The 18084-nt window shown below is 45.2% G+C and overlaps 1 protein-coding gene across 1 annotated transcript in view; it reads left to right on the top strand.

The window, feature by feature from the left end:
• Positions 1-2003: 2003 nt before the first annotated feature.
• The window catches only part of LOC120937687 (two pore calcium channel protein 1-like), a 73636-nt gene continuing 57555 nt past the window's right edge, over positions 2004-18084 (top strand). The window contains exon 1 of the mRNA XM_040351097.1: positions 2004-2401. Within this exon, the coding sequence (XP_040207031.1) occupies positions 2345-2401 (57 nt within the window). The 5' untranslated portion in view covers positions 2004-2344. The remainder of the gene's footprint in view (positions 2402-18084) is intronic.

The raw sequence follows: 18084 nt of genomic DNA, 5'->3' as shown, positions 1-18084 counted from the left end.
TTTGCAGTGATACCTCACATGTGCGTGCGTGACTTACGTATGCATTCCCCTTGGGAGCATGGGAGCTCTTTAAAATATTTTTTTTTTCTTATTCACCCCGGTACCGTTTTTTAGAGCCCGGCTTTTAGCCACATCGGTTGTTATCACTAAAAAGCGGAGGTCTCGTGAAAAAAAAAATATTAAAAGCCAGCAGCTACAAATACTGCAGCTGTTGACTTTTATTAAATGGACACTTGGCTGTCCAGCGCGCCCACAATGTCGGCACCAGAATATGAGCAATCGCTCGTCTCTCTGCTGCCCCCGCGCCATCCTCGGTGAGGGAATCAGAAAGTGAAGCCTTTGCGGCTTCACTGCCCGGTTTCCTACTGCGCATGCGCGAGTAGCGCGGCGCATTCCCAGTTGTCCCCGCTGTCTCCTGGGAGTGACCAGTGTGTTTCCCAGAAGGCAGCGGGGGGAGTGGAGTCGCTTTAACTGACAATTGCGACGTGGCTCCCAAACAAAATTGGCGTCCTTTTTTTCCCCACAAATAGAGCTCTCTTTTGGTGGTATTTGATCACCTTAATTTTTTTGCGCTATAAACAAAAATAGAGCGACAATTTTGAAAAAAAATCTATATTTTTTACTTTTTGCTATAATGAATATCCCCAAAAAATCTACATATATATAAAAAAAAAAAAAATCCACAGTTTAGATCGATACGTATTCTTTTACATATTTTTGGTAAAAAAAAGCACAATAAGCGTATATTAATTGGTTTGCGCAAAAGTTATAGCGTCTACAAAATAGGGGATAGATTTTATTTTTTTTTATTTTTTTTACTAGTAACGGCGGCGATCTGCGATTTTTATTGTGACCGTGACATTGCGACGGACATATTGGACACTTTTGGAGTGAAGTGACTCGGAAGAGGGAGCGGGAGCAAATACTTGTATTATACAGGTACCCCTGAAAGGTGCCAAATGTGACACCGGAGGGGGGGAGGGTTTCCGAAAAGCGGAAGTTCCATTTTTGGATGAAAAAAAATAATAAGAAAATTTTAAAGCGGGAGTTCACCCATTAATCTATTTTTTTCAAACAATCCCCTTAGATTCCTGCTCGTTTTGTCTAGGGGAATCGGCTAGTTGTTTTAAAATATGATCCGTACTTACCGTTTACGAGATGCATCCTCTCCGTCGCTTCCGGGTATGGGTCTTCGGGAGCGGGCGTTCCTTCTTGATTGACAGTCTTCCGAGAGGCTTCCGACGGTCGCATCCATCGCGTCACTAGTAGCCGAAAGAAGCCGAACGTCGGTGCGGCTCTATACTGCGCCTGCGCACCGATGTTCGGCTTCTTTCGGAAAATCGTGACGCGATGGATGCGACCGTCGGGAGACTGTCAATCAAAATAGGAACGCCCATTCCCGCAGCCCATACCCGGAAGCGGCGGAGAAGATGCATCTCGTAAACGGTAAGTACAGCTCATATTTTAAAACAACTAGCCGATTCCCCTAGACAAAACGAGCATCAATCTAAGGGGAAAAAGTATATTGTACGGGTGAACCTCCGCTTTAATAAGAAAATGAATAAAATAAAAAAGTAATGAATAAGAAAAATAATACGGTAACAAAGTTATACAAAAGTAAAAAAAGTAAACGACAAGCTACAACTTAAAAAAAAAAAAGTGATAAAAAAGTAAAAAAAAAAAAGAAACAAAAAATATTTGAACTAACCGTGCTGCCCCTGCCATCCTCAGTTGATTTGGGGGGGGGGGGGGGGGGGTTTCGGTTGGCGGGGAGGGGGTGCATTGAGGAACCTGGCCTTGGGCGGCAGGAAGAGTAAATCTACAGATATATATCTATATATAATGTTTGTTTGGGGGGCTCTAAGTCATTTTCTAGCAAAAAAAAAGGACGGATTTTAACTTGTAAAGCAACAAATGTCAGAAATAAGCTTCGGCATGAAAGGGTTAAGAGATCTAGCTCTGGATTCCATTGCCATACAATGGGCTGGGAAGTGATGAACATTCCCCGGAGCACTGGGAAAGTTTCTGCTTACTAATGGGATTCCAGACCAACAATCCATGGAGAAGGGAATGCTATGAGACGGACATGACCCCCCCATCCATGTAGTAGGAAGGTGGACCCCGATCATCCTGCTGAGCTGTTTCCGTTCAGTCACATGACCGGCCTGAGCTCGGGGTGAGCACAGCGCTGTGTGTGAAGGAGATCCGCTCCCTAATGGTGGACTGAATACCGGGGACACCGAATACCGGGGACACCACACCGGGGACACCGAATACCGGGGACACCACACCGGGGACACCGAATACCGGGGACACCACACCGGGGACAGCGCTCTCATTCATCATGTCTGAAGGAGGAGTGAAAGCCGGGAAGAGCAGAGCGGAGGAGGTGGAGGAGGAGGTAGGTGACTGGTAATATACAGGGATAAGTATCCTGTGCGGGTCCCTGTCACCCCAATTGTAGGAAGAAGAACTCCCCGGGATCAGTATGGAGAGGGGGAGGGGAGATTACAGAACTTTCAACAAGTATTTTGGGTTCAGTTATAAGAAGAGATCAGAGGAGTGGAGAGGAGTCCAGGACTTTCCTCATCACTGCCTGTGACTATACAAATCTGATGGGAAATGTGATGCCTTTTAGTGGTGAAGCCAAGCTGCCCATAGAATTAGGGTCACGTATGTGCGGGGCGTGCACGCGTGTTCGCTTCCAAACGTCGCAGGTAAAAGGGACAAATGGAAGAAATCGTCCCTCGCCTAACTTTTTAAAGCGGAGGTCCACCCTCAAAAGAAAAAAAACACAGAAAAAGGCTCCAAAAAAATCAGAATTTTTTTTTTTTTTTTATATACTTTCCAGAAATGGCTGTTACTAGGCAGATCGTCCTAATCTGCCACTTCCTATTCCACAGCGATCTTCCTTCTTGTCCTCCTCCCACTGTCTTCTGGGATATTTGGGTACACTGTCTTCTGGGACCTTGCACAGTAGGAAACGGGCAGTGAAGCCACTGCCTGTTTCCCTTGCTTCGAATGGCAGCGCCGGGACCCGATCCGATCATCGGATCGGCCTCGGGCAGCCGACATCGTGGGCACCCTGGACAGGTAAGTGTGCTTATTAACGACTTCAGCCCCAGAAGAATTTACCCCCTTCCTTACTAGAGCACTTTTTGCGATTCGGCACTGCGTCACTTTAACTGACAATTGCGCGGTCGTGCGACGTGGCTCCCAAACAAAATTATCGTCCTTTTTTTCCCCACAAATAGAGCTTTATTTTGGTGGCATTTGATCACCTCTGCGGTTTTTATTTTTTGCGCTATAAACAAAAATAGAGCGACAATTTTGAAAAAAAAAAACAATTTTTTTTTTACTTTTTGCTATAATAAATATCCCCAAAAATCTATATAAAAAATAAATAAAAAATCCACAGTTTAGACCGATACGTATTCTTCTACATATTTTTGGTAAAAAAGCACAATAAGCGTATATTAATTGGTTTGCGCAAAAGTTATAGCGTCTACAAAATAGGGGATAGATTTATTGCATTTTTTTTTTTTTTACTTGTAACGGCGGCGATCTGCGATTTTTATTGTGACCGTGACATTGCGACGAACATATCGGACAATTTTGACACATTTTTGGGACCATTCACATTTATTCAGCGATTAGTGCTATAAAACTGCACTGATTACTGTGTAAATGTGACTGTCAGGGAAGGGGTTAACACTGGGGGCGCTGAAGGGGTTAAAGCGGGAGTTCACCCTAAAAAAAATGTTTAAGATTAGATTGATGCTCATTTTGTCTAGGGGAATCAGGTAGTTTTTTTTAAAAACGAAGCAGTACTTAGCGGTTTAGAGAGCGATCTTCTCCGCCGCTTCCGGGTATGGTGTTCGGGACTGGGCGTTCCTTCTGGATTGACAGTCTTCCGACAGGCTTTCGACGGTCGCATCTATCGCGTCACGAGTAGCCGAAAGAAGCCGAACGTCGGTGCGCCTGCGCACTGACGTTCGGCTACTTTCGGAAAATCGTGACGCGATGTATGCGACCGTCGGAAACCTGTCGGAAGACTGTCAATCAAATAGGAACGCCCAGTCCCACAGCCCATACCCGGAAGCGGCGGAGAAGATGTATCTTTAAAACGGTAAGTACTGCTTCGTTTTAAAAAAAAATACCCGATTCCCCTAGACAAAATGAGCAGGAATCTAATCTTAAAAATTGTCATTTCCGGGTGAACCTCCACTTTAAGTATGTTCCCTAGTGAGTGATTCTAACTGTAGGGGGCGGGGACTCACAAGGGGAGGAGACCGATGTGTGTTCCTCTGTACTGGGAACACATATCGGTCTCCTGACAGGACATGGATCTGTGTGTTTACACACACATCCACGGTCCTACCGTGTGTGCGGGCAATTGCGTGTGCCCGGAAGATATCGCGGCTACCGGGCACACGCACTGGTCCCGAGCAATGCCGCGGTCGTGCGCCCCCTAGCCGGCCATGAAGCCCAGGACGTCATATGACATCCATTTGCAGCTGGAGCTCCGCTTTAACCACTTGCTTACTGGGCACTTAAACCACCTTCGTTCCCGGAGCAATTTTCAGCTTTCAGCACTCTCACACTTTGAATGTTAATTACTCAGTCATACAACATTGTATCCAAATGAATTTTTTGTCCTTTTTTTCATACAAACAGAGCTTTCTTTTGGTGGTATTTGATCACCTCTGGACTTTTTATTTTTTGCGCTATAAATGAAAAAAGGCGCAAAATTTTGAAAAAAAATGAATTTTTCTTAGTTTATGCGATAAAATTTAGCAAAATATTAATTTTTCTTCATAAATTTTGGCCACAATTTATACTGCTACATGTCTTTGGTAAAAATAACCCAAATTAGTGGATATTATTTGCTCTTTGTGAAAGTTAGAGAGTCTACAAGCTATGGTGCAAATCATAAAAAAAATATCACACCTGTTGTACCGGTGCCTATCTCATTTCTTGGGGCCCTGAACACGCCAGGAAAGTACAAATACCCCCCAAATGACCCCTTTTTAGAAAGTAGACATTCCAAGGTATTTAGTAAGATGCATGATGAGGTTTTTGATGTTGTAATTTTTTCCCACAATTCTTTGCAAAATTAATATTTTTTTTATTTTTTTTTTCCCCCTCACAAAATTGTCATTGTAATAGGTTATTTCTCTCACATGGCATGTGTATACCACAAATGACACCCAAAAATACATTCTGCTACTCCTCCTGAGTATGGCGATACCACATGTGTGGGACTTTTTCACAGCCTGACCACATACAGAGCCCCAATATGCAGGGAGCACCATCAGGTGTTCTAGGAGCATAAATTACACATCTAACTTGTTGACTACCTATTACACTTTTGAAGGCCCTGGAGCACCTGGACAATGGAAATGCCCACAAAGTGACCCCATTTTGGAAAGCTAACACCCCAACGTATAATCTATGAGGCATAATGAGTCTTTTGAACGATTCATTTTTTTCCAAACGTTTTTGGAAAATGTGGGAAAAAAATGAAAACGCATTTTTTTTACGCAAAGTTGTCCATTTATAAGATATTGCCAACACATAGCCTGTACATAGCAAAAATTACACCCCAAAATACATTCTGCTACTCCTCCTGAGTATGGCGATACCACATGTGTGGGACTTTTTCACAGCCTGGCCACATACAGAGCCCCAATATGCAGGGAGCACCATCAGGTGTTCTAGGAGCATAAATTACACATCTAACATGTTGACTACCTATTACACTTTTGAAGGCCCTGGAGCACCTGGACAATGGAAATGCCCACAAAGTGACCCCATTTTGGAAAGCTAACACCCCAACGTATAATCTATGAGGCATAATGAGTCTTTTGAACGATTCATTTTTTTCCAAACGTTTTTGGAAAATGTGGAAAAAAAATGAAAACGCAATTTTTTTATGCAAAGTTGTCCATTTATAAGATATTGCCAACACATAGCCTGTACATAGCAAAAATTACACCCCAAAATACATTCTGCTGCTCCTCCTGAGTATGGCGATACCACATGTGTGGGACTTTTTCACAGCCTGACCACATACAGAGGCCCAACATGCAAGGAAGACCAACCGGTGTTCTAGGGACACATAGCATACACATGACAAGAATTACACCCCAAAATACATTATGCTAAGCAAAGGGTAAACAAAAAATGTACCTGTGGTTTTAGTAGCGCAGTTGTCCACGGGACGATAGCACTGGTCCAGGCAGCAGGCAGGGACTTGGTCAGCAAAAGAAAATGCAATTGTCCAGGCAACAGGCATGATGGCATAGGTCCTACAGGCAGCAGGCAGAAGTAGGGCCTCGTTCAGGACAGAATGGGGACAGGGGTAGAGGCTTCTCCCACCCAAATCTCTTTGAAGCCTCCGGGCAACCAGACCCTAATCTAGAAAGAGAAAACAAAAACAATAGTTTTCTTCATCCAGAAAAACAATTCTGGAGCCCCTCACATGTGAGACCCCTGTGCTTTGAATCCCACTAGTCCACTGGCAGGGTAAAAGATCAGTCCAAGAGGCAGGCAAAAAGAATGGTCAAACGGTCCAGGGTCAGTTCCATATCAGGCAGAGGTATAAACAGAATCGGTAGGCATAAGCGTGGTCAAATAACAGTCCAGGGTCAGTTCCATATCAGGCAGAGGTATAAACAAAATCGGTAGGCAGAATCGTGGTCAAATAACAAGCCAGGGTCAAATACAGAGCAAGCAGAGGCATAAGGGGTGTAAAGGTAAATGGCAGGAAGTGACTAATAATTTAGTAAGGAATGATAACGGCGGAAACAGCCGCCTATGCAGAGGCCTGGTTGGGAAGGGCATTGGGCACAATGAAAACGGGTGTCTCTTCTCACTCCATCTTTGGAGCACACCCGGCATTTTTTTTGAGAATTTCGGCCTGTTGGTCCGGGAGGGATTTTATCTGGGAAGTGGCGCTCGTAGAGTCGGCTTACCACATCGGATCGAATGGTTGCTGGTGGGTTGCTGGTGTATAAAAGGGCAGTGGTGATTTCCTCCTGGAAGTAAAGGTAGGATTTGGGTCTTGGAGTGGATTTTCGATATAATACGTACGTGTTGTATATGGCCAAATTGAATAAGTAAATTGAAACTTTTTTATACCACTGGTATGATCGTCTTGTGGAAAGGTAGGGCTCGATCATTTGATCATTGAAATCGACACCCCCCATGAACTTATTGTATTCGTGGATACATTTAGGTTTCTGGATTTGCCCATTCCTCCTTCTGATGGTAACGCATGTATTGTTGTGGATGGTAGAAAGCACGTACACATCCCTTTTGTCCCTCCATTTCACGGCCAGAACTTCCTCATTGCGTGCACTCGCCGTCTCCCCTTTTCTTAGCTTCTTGGTGACGAGGCTTTGAGGAAAGCCCTTCCGGTTCGACCGTACGGTGCCGCATGCGGGTGTCTTCTTTCTATACAGGTTTCGGAAAAGGGGCAAACTTGTGTAGAAATTGTCCACATACAAGTGGTAGCCTTTCTCCATGAGCGGGTTTAGGAGTTGCCAAACAATTTTCCCGCTGGTTCCTATGTAGTCTGGGCAATTAGGGGGGTGTAGCTGGCTGTCCTTTCCTTCATATATGTTGAGGGCATAGGTATATCCGGTGGCACGGTCACATAATTTGTAGAGCTTCACTCCATAGCGGGCCCTTTTGGAGGGCATAAATTGCTTTATGCCGAGCCTGCCAGAAAATTTTACAAGGGACTCGTCAACACAGATGTTTTGGTCCGGGGTAAACAACTGGGGGAAAATTTGGGAAAAATAATCTAGTAGTGGCCGAATCTTATAAAGTTTGTCAAAATTTGGGTCATCTCGGGGAGGGCACTGGGTATTGTCACTATAGTGTAGGAATCGCATGATCATTTGATATCTGGACCTGGGCATTTTTGAGGAAAAGACGGGCATGTGGTATATGGGGCGTTTTGACCAATATGAACGTACTTCATTTTTGTGGTTTAGTCCCATACAGAATACGAGGCCCAAAAAAAATTTAAACTCTTCCACTGTAAGGGGTCTCCATTGGAAGGGACGGGCATAATAGGATGTGGGGTGACTGGAAATAAATTGTTGGGCATAGAGATTGGACTGGGAAACAATTGAGGAAAGCAAGTCCTCAGTAAAAATTAAATTGAAAAAATCTATTGGGGCAAAATTTTCTGTGTCCACTTGGACTCCTGGCTGGGCAGTGAAAGGGGGAATGTTGGCTTCTCCTGAATTAGGAGGAAGCCACAAGGGGTACTGAAGGGAATAGGGAAGGCTGGCATGGGACCTACTGGTACGTGACCTTGCTTGACGAGGTGTTGCGGTTCTGGTGGATGGCACAGCGGTGCTGGTGGATGGCACAGCAGTGCTGGTGGATGGCACAGCAGTGCTGGTGGATGGCACAGCAGTGCTGGTGGATGGCACAGCAGTGCTGGTGGATGGCACTGCCTCCTTAGCAATACGCCTTCGTCTGGCGGGCGGACCCTCTTCCTCCTCTTCTTCCTCTTCTTCTTCCTCTTCCTCCTCTTCTTCCTCTTCTTCCTCTTCCTCTTCCTCCTCTTCTTCCTCCTCTTCCTCCTCTTCCTCCTCTTCCTCCTCTTCCTCCTCTTTCTCCTCTTCCTCTTCACTGCTAACTATCGGCTCATATTCAACATCAGATCCGGCGTCTGACCTTGCGGAGGAATCCGAATCGCAGAGCTCCCCGTTGCTCTCGTCGGCCGCAATAATTTCGTATGCCTCCGTAAGTGAAAAAGATCTTTTAGCCATCGTTGGCAATGACAAAAGATGGCACGTGGCACTGATGACACTGACAGGTGGCACTGACGGCAAATGGGACTGGCAGATGGCACGGGCAGATGGCACTGATGGCAGGTAGCACTGATGGCAGGTGGCACTGATGGCAGGTAGCACTGATGGCAGGTGGCACTGATGGCAGGTGGCACTGATGGCACGGGCAGATGGCACGGGTGGCACTGATGGCACGGGCAGGTGGCACGGGCAGGTGGCACGGGCAGGTGGCACGGGCGGCAGGTGGCACTGGCGGCAGGTGTCACTGGCGGCAGGTGGCACTGATGGCAGGTGGCACTGATGGCACTGATGGCTGACGGCACTGATGGCACGGGCAGGTGGCACGGGCAGGTGGCACGGGCAGGTGGCACTGGCAGGTGGCACTTTTGGCAGGTGGCACTTTTGGCAGGTGGCACTTTTGGCAGGTGGCACTTTTGGCAGATTGCACTTTTGGCAGATTGCACTTTTGGCAGGTGGCACGGGCAGGTGGCACGGGCAGATGGCACGAGCAGGCGGCACTGGCAGGTGGCACTGATGGCAGGGGCAGGTGGCACTGATGGCAGGGGCAGGTGGCACTGATGGCAGGGGCAGGTGGCACTGATGGCAGGGGCAGGTGGCACTGATGGCAGGGGCAGGTGGCACTGATGGCAGGGGCAGGTGGCACTGATGGCAGGTGGCTCTGATGAAAATGCACTGGCTGGTGGCACTGGCTGATGGCACTGGAAGGTGGCACTGGAAGGTGGCACTGGCAGGGACTGGGTAGTGTTTGTGTCACTCACTTTTTTTTTTTTTTTTTACTGTAAACGATCGATGTGAAACTGTCTTTCTCTCCTCACACGCGGTCTGTGTGTAAGGAGAGAAAGCCGGCGATGAGAGATGATCTCATTTGTTTACATTCGAGATCATCTCTCATTGGACGGCTAGATCGAATGCTGAATGGCCGCTGTGATTGGCCATTCAGCACGATCTGTGATTGGCTGTGTCCGAGGGACACGGCCAACACAGTTTTCTGCAGAAGCGCGCTCGCGAGGACGCGCTTCCAGCAGAGAAACAGCAGGCCGTTTAAACACGGCCACTTGGCACTTCAGGTCCGCGCTGCAGACGTATTTTTACTATAGCGCGGATCTGAAGTGGTTAAGTAACACAGGGAACCATATGGTGCTGCAGCACCGTTTGGTTTCACACACGCAAAAAAACATGCCGTGGTCACTGACGCAAGGGGGTGCCGTTAAGCATTAGACCTCTTTCACAGTGGGGCCGCCTGCGCGTTGGCGTTGTAGACCCCTTTCACACTGGGGCGGCGAATCCTTTAGCGGTTAAGTGCCCTTAGTTTTAGCTGCGCTTTACCTCCGTTTAAGGCATACCTGTAGGTATAAATTACAAATTAGGGTATACAACTACTTTAAGAGTTCCTTTCACTGGAACTAAGGGGCCAAGCCCAACCCCACAAAAACAACCCCATGCCATAATCCAGGGTTTGACAAAATTGCTTGGAATCTAGGAGCCAGCTAAAGAAGTTAGGAGCCAGGAAAGTGCCCCATCCCGCCGAGCTCGCGTGCACAAGCGAACGCATACGTGAGTAGCGTCCACATATAAAAGCTGTGTTCAAACCACACATGTGAGGTATCCCTGCGATTGGTAGAGCGAGAGCAATAATTCTAGCCCTAGACCTCCTTTTGTAACTCAAAACATGCAACCTGTAGAATTTTTTAAACGTCGCCTATGGAGATTTTAAAGGGTAAAAGTTTGTCGCCATTCCACGAGCGGATGCAATTTTAAAGCGTGACATGTTGGGTATCAATTTACTCAAAGTAACATTATCTTTCACAATATAAAATAAATTGGGCTGACTTTACTGTTGTCTTATTTTTTTATTAAAAAAAAGTGTATTTTTTTCCCAGAAAAGTGTGCTTTTAAGACCGCTGCGCAAATACGGTGTGACAGAAAGTATTACAACGACCGCTATTTTATTCTCTAGGGTGTTAGAATAAAAAATATATATAATATTTGAGGGTTCTAAGTAAAGGGAAGGAGATGGAAACAGGCAGGGGACGCTCCATTAGCATTGCTGGTTGTCTTGTCATACCAACGGCCACCACAAGAGGGCGCCAGATTCCAGAAGGAACCATAGGATTGCAGAAGGCCGCAAAGCCGCGGCCTCAATTACCAGCCGGCACGATGTGTTCGAGGGGGCGTGCGCACAGAGACAAGGTACCCCAGCTGTGCCGCCCTAGGCGCCAGGTCGATAATTCTAGTCGCAATTGCAACCTGGCACCCGGGGTTTGACGAGCCCTGCCATAATCCCCCTCCCCCACAACCTAAATGATTTGGACCAGTGCACAAATAAAGGTCCATAAAGACACGTATGAGCGAGATTGGGGTGGACGATCTTGACTGGCCTGCACAGAATCCCAACCTCAACCCGATAGAGCACCTTTGGGATGAATTAAAGTGGAGATTATGAGTCAGGCCTTCTTATCCACATCCGTGACCTCAAAAATGTGCTTCTGGAAGAATGGTCAACACTTCACAGAAGAGTTGAAGCTGTTATAGCTTGGGTAATCTTCACATGTTCAGTTTGATGTGTATTATTTTTATTTTTTTGGGAGGGTACATGTGATCAGCACAGGGCCAATCAGCACTGTCCAGATAAAGGGCCAGGAGGGGTCCTGCAGCCTCATAGGACAGTCAGAGTACAATGCACTGACATCTGCAGCGGATTGCAAGGGCAGTGCGATTCGAATGCCAAACAGGAAATGCTGCATTTCCCATACTACATTAGTGTGAACCTAAGGCCTCTTTTACGCGTCGTTACGGAGTCCGCCAGCTCAGGGGGAGATCTCTCCGCTGAGCTGACGGATGACATGTCCCGCTCTGCACACTGAGCGGGGAGGGACTTGTGCAGCGCCGCTGTATCCTATGGAGAGATCTGATGAAAATAGACAGCACGTCCGTTTTCATCAGATCTCACCCGATCCGATCCGCCATGGATGGATGGGGACGTATCGACATACATCTGATTTTTGGCGGATTGGGTCGGATGTCAGCGGACATGTCTTCTCTGGCATCCGACGCTCCATAGGATTGCATTGAGCCGCCGTTCAGGTCTGCCGACAAAACTGACAGGCGGACCTGAACGGTCCGACCGTGTGAAAGGGGCCTAAGTAAAAATATATGCCCTACTTCATTTTTTATTTATTTCTAATTAATTTTTCGTGATAATGTTTCATATTGGAGATGCAAAACAAAACCTGGTCACAGTCCCTTGTTTTTTTAATATACATTTTAGCGATAAACAAAATATATCAGTTTAACAACACTTTTTTTTCACCTACTGTGTGTATTTATTACTGGCTAACCTGGTACATCACAGTGATTACAAAGAAATGTCTGCGATTTGTAATGGCTCCTTCACACGGGCGATTCACCTAACGGCCTTGCTCAGCGGGTGACCGATCTGCTGATCCCCGCTGAGCCATCAGGAATTTTGGGGTTCCTTACACAGCTTCAGGCCTGGGCCCCCTGGAGCAGAGAACTAGGGGGGAGGCCGCAAATTGAGAACCGGTGGGTGTCGCGGGAGCCGTGGGGGGTTGCTGACGCCGCAAATTGAGGTGGTTGGGTGCTTGGGGAGCTGACAAAACAAAATCTAAAAAAATATATAATTTTTTTTAAATTAGGGGGGGGGGGGTTCCAGATGGGGCCCTGGGGACCATCGGGCCCCTTACAGGTGTACTACCTGTACCCCTGGATGGCAGGTCCGTCTCCTCTCACTGAGCAAAAACGGATCTGTCAAAGCCCTCCGCTTTCCTCTATGGGAGATCGGATGAAAACAGACTGCCTGTCCGTTTTCATCCAATCCCATCCGATCCGCCTGGCAGATGGAAAATAGGGTCTCCATCTGTCTAGATTTCACGGACTTGATTGGATTGAATAGCGGCGGATGTCAGCTATGAACGGAGAATGGAGCGTCCGATCAGGTCCCCCTGAAAAACTGACAGGCGGACCTGATCGGAAAGCCTGTGTGAAAGGGGCCCAAGTTCTACTGTGTGTGTGTGTGTGTATGTTTATTTGTGTGTGTGTGTGTGTGTGTATGATATATATATATATATTTTAGGGCTGTGCAAATTAACTTTTAATTAATCGATTAATCTTTAATTTTTTTGATCGATTAAAATTCTTTTGATTGGTACTCACCTCTCCGCCGGCTTCTGGGCCTTCAGGGAGTTCCGTCGGAGATCCAGTAACGTCACGGACACCGGCGGGGCTTGCCGTGTCCATCTGAAGGGCTCCTTTGCTGTGCCTTCATATCTGCATGCAGGCGGGACCTTACTATCTGCCACACGCAAGGGCTGTTACACTTCCCTCTATCACTCCCCTCTATCAACCTGGGATTCTACAACCATCCACTGGGAGTTGTGATAGTTCCCTTCATGGGACATCTACATGCCGACGGACTGATGTTAACCCTGTCTCATCTGGATTCAGAAGTGGTATCGTTGTACACATTTTTATACCAGTATCATACTTAGCTACATGTTTTTATGACTGCTTTGGTACCATTTGGTATTACTCGCACCATTTTTACAGTTTATGTAGCTACATCGATTTTATCTCCAGTGCAATATCTTTTTGGTTACCTACTTGAAGACTATAACAGTTTTAATGCTATTCCCATCGAGCGCTGTCTTTGTGTGTTTTTTGTATCCTGCTATCCATGTTTCCAGTGGTTGGTAGCTGCACTGGGAATCAGCCTGCAAGGAGATCAGCTAAAAGTAGTTGGATCTGTATGTGCGTTATAATTAATCGAAATTAGTCGATTAATCGATAAAAAAAAAAACGATTAATCGAACAGAAAAATTTTGATCAGTAGCAGCCTTAATATATATATATATATATATAGTACATGTATGTAAAAAGGTACTACAGCGCTATTACTAAAACCATATAAAATACTAAAGATAAGCTGCAGTCACGTGAGGTGCACAAAACCAAAGTGAATAAATAAGAAAATATTGTGTTGCGCTGATAATCAAGTAAAAAATTGCATACATATATATATACCATATACATAAATAAGAACCCCCTACACCTCAAATCAGGGAGGTATATGTGCAAAAGATAAACAAAAACCACTCAAAAACTATAATGTGAAAAAATTCAAATAGAACCAGCAAAAATAGTTCATGGAAAAAACACAGTTCAGTACATAGGCTAATAGGAGACAGGTGTGAGATCCACAATCCTCTGGTGTGCAGCTGTCATTATAGCAAAAAAAAAAAAAAAATAAACCTTTTCCTTCTGGACTCCCCGATTAACACAGGATATCAGCCGCTCATAAGGAGAAAAGAAAGATATATGGTGCAAATAACGTAATAAAATGGGAAATGAACCCTGCAATACAATGATTGCACTCACGGAACCTCGATGGTAAAAAGGCTCAACTGCAATCAGTCATTGAACGCCGCTCAGTGCTACGATCTCCTCAGAAGGACGGATTCGACCGTCGATCGCGTCACTCGGCTTCTCCCCCACGCGTATCGTCAATAGCCACTTGACTTATATATAGTACAGACCAAACGTTTGGACACACCTTCTCATTCAAAGAGTTTTTTTTATTTTCATGACTATGAAAATTGTAGATTCACACTGAAGGCATCAAAACTAAATATAAAAATAAATGAAATATATTTCCTATTCTAGGTTCTTCAAAGTAGCCACCTTTTGCTTTGATTACTGCTTGGCACACTCTTGGCATTCTCTTGATGAGCTTCAAGAGGTAGTCACCTGGCGCAGCACCCCATCACTCTCCTTCTTGGTCAAATAGCCCTTACACAGCCTGGAGGTGTGTTTGGGGTCATTATCCTGTTGAAAAATAAATCATGGTCCAACTAAACGCAAACCGGATGGAATAGCATGCCGCTGTAAGATGCTGTGGTAGCCATGCTGGTTCAGTATGCCTTAAATTTTGATTAAATCCCCAACAGTGTCACCAGCAAAGCACCCCCACACCATCACACCTCCTCCTCCATGCTTCACGGTGGGAACCAGGCATGTAGAGTCCATCCGTTCACCTTTTCTGCGTCGCACAAACACACGAGGGTTGGAACCAAAGATCTCAAGTTTGGACTCATCAGACTAAAGCACAGATTTCCACTGGTCTAATGTCCATTCCTTGTGTTCTTTAGCCCAAACAAGTCTCTTCTGCTTGTTGCCTTTCTTTAGCAGTGGTTTCCTAGCAGATATTCTACCATGAAGGCCTGATTCACACAGTCTCCTCTTAACAGTTCTAGAGATGTGTGTGCTGCAAAAGGTGGCTACTTTGAAGAACCTAGAATATGTAATATATTTTTAGTTGTTTCACACGTTTTTGTTATGTATAATTCCACATGTGTTACTTCATAGTTTTGATGCCTTCAGTGTGAATCTACAATTTTCATAGTCATGAAAATAAAGATTGAGAAGGTGTGTCCAAACTTTTGGTCTGTACTGTGTGTATATATATATATATATATATATATATATATATATATATATATATAAGGACCTAATCACACCAGATGCACTGGGCTGAGGTGGACAGCCTTGCCCAACACAATCTCAACATACAGAATGCACAAAGTCTTGTTCTGAGTTATTACAGTTCACACCACTGTGGTGCTGAGGTGAAAATTTACTATATGTAGTACTTTTTTTTTTTTTTTTTTTTTTTTTTTTAGCAGTGTGGTGCAATGCAATTTATTTCTTCACGTCACATTATAGCTAATAGAACTGAATGAAATGTCACTTTGTAAAATTTCAATAAAGTTCGAACAAAGAAAGTTGCAGTGCATTGTTTACAGCACATTGGCACCACTGCCTTTACATTACATACCAGCGGGTGTTTGCACTGTCGGTGTGAATAAGCCCTAAAGCTGTAGAAAATCCTACTGACTATGTGAGTTTGGGCAGTGGTCACATTGTAAACCAGCGCCTTGGAAGATTTTGATGAGAAACAGATTAACTGTTAAATTGTAATGAAGTTGGTAAACATTTACAGATGTTAGAATGCCGGTGTCCTTTTAAGCTCAGGATCTGTTTAGTCATTGTGCTGACCTTACGACTGCTCAGATGAAAAGGCCATTAAGCACAGATTTTATTTGTATTTATTTTTTGCTGGGAGTTTGAAATTCAGGTTATTTTTGCAATGGTGGAAAAGGATATGCACTATCCCACAAACCAATGGAAACATCCCAAAGTGTGCTCCATCCACCCTGCAGTTTCTGCACTTCATGCAAAGTGAACTTTAACCCCAGAAAAAAAAGTTTTACCATAGGAACCAGCACAAATATTCATTTTGTTTGCAAAAAATAAAGAACAATAAACTGTCAGGTTAGTAAAACGGCAATATCAGAACCGATTCAGCCATACAGTTTTTAGTGTACATAGATTTGCAAAACAATGGGATAAAGGAATATTCCTGAACTTTGCTTTATGTCATGGGTACTGTGACATTGTGTGAATGCATCAATGCAGTACATATTGCAGAATATACAGCCTCATGCTACATATAACTAAGCTCTATTTCATGCTGAATAAACAAAATTATTAAAGGGGTGGTTCCCCCTAAAACAAATTTATAACATTACATTCGTAAGACCCGTTACACTGCGGGTAGGCTGGCTTTTTTTTTTTTTTTTTTTTGTACATACCTCGATCTCGGCGTTTCGTCCCTTGGCGGTGGGCGTTCCTAGTTGATTGACGTTCCTCCGACGGGCACATACGTGACGTTACGACTTTCCGAAAGAAGCCGAACGTCGCTGCGCAGGCGCCGTATAGAGCCGACTCTATACGGCGCCTGCGCAATGACGTTCGGCTTCTGTCGGAAAGTCGTGACGCGCAGTATGCGCCCGTCAAAGGAACGTCAATCAACTAGGAACGCCCACCGCCCATGGACGAAACGCCGAGATCGAGGTATGTGCTAAAAAAAAAAAAAAAAAAGCCAGCCTACCCGCAGTGTAACGGGTCTTACTAATGTATTGTTAGAAATTTGTTTTAGGGGGAACCACCGCTTTAATGTATCCTGAATAGAAAACTATCTTTAGATAGGTTTTTTACTCCAAAAGCATTTTATTAAAATAAACGTAATAAAAATCAAAAAAATAGATTTTAATCAAAATAATCCAATTTAGTTTCAATAGTTTTTTATTAAAGTTTAACAGTACAAGGTATAGAGTTCCCGGCTTTACATTGCACAGTACATTGCACAGTATGTGTGTGTAATGTATGTATGTGTGTGTGTGTGTGTGTGTGTATGTATGTGTGTGTATATATATATATATATATATATATACATATACATACAGGGCTCGACAAATACCGGGGGCGCCAGGTCGCCATGGCGACTAGAAATAGGGTCCTGGCGACTTGGCTTGGAAGGGGGGGCAAAAAAAAAATGATTTTTTTTTGTTTTGTTTTTTGGAGCTGGCACCATCTGGTGGTGAGTAGGGTGACCACATTTCCATACAGCCATTCAGGGACACCCCCCCCCCCCCCCCCAGCAAGCAGCGGTCGGTGACATCACAAGGAGGCAGTGCCGCCATATGACGTGGCCGAGAGGCCCCGCCCCTTACCTATTTAAGCATGTGTTTCATGTATGGAAGCCCAACATTGCAGCTGCAGGCAGCCACTTAGATTCACAGAGTGTAATAGTTCTTGCGATGTTGGGCTAACATACATGAAACAAATGCAGTTTATCTCTAAGGAACTAAAGTTGTATATAAAACCCTGTACTTTATACCACAAAAGAAATACAAATGACACAAGGGATCTGGGGTAAAAACTGCACATACACTGACCTACCCGACTACTACACTGACCTTCCTGATCCCTACACTGACCTTCCTGATCCCTACACTGACCTAATTGATTGCTGCATTGAAATACCTGACCACTACACTAACCTGATTCCTACACTGACCTACCTGATCATTACACTGACCTACCCGATTCCTACCCCGTCCATTGGGGGAGCATGTCAGATCCTCAGCTCTAAGGGACTAATTCTGGGACCTGTAGTCCTTCATTAGGAGGATGAGGCCAGTGGCAGACTGGCAGTGCTGGGGCATGGGTTAAGTGGCAGTGCTTGGGAAGGGATGGGATCACTAACTCACTTGCTGTCACCTGTTAGTGTCCATTTGGGAGGGGAGAGGGTGGGAGAAGGGGTGGGAGAGAGAGAGAGAGAGAGAGAGAGAGAGAGAGAGAGAGAGAGAGAGAGAGAGAGAGAGGGGGTGCG

Source organism: Rana temporaria, chromosome 4, assembly GCF_905171775.1.
Source record: "Rana temporaria chromosome 4, aRanTem1.1, whole genome shotgun sequence".
In the NCBI taxonomy this organism is placed as follows: Eukaryota; Metazoa; Chordata; class Amphibia; order Anura; family Ranidae; genus Rana; species Rana temporaria.
This window is presented reverse-complemented; position numbering and strand designations above follow the sequence as displayed.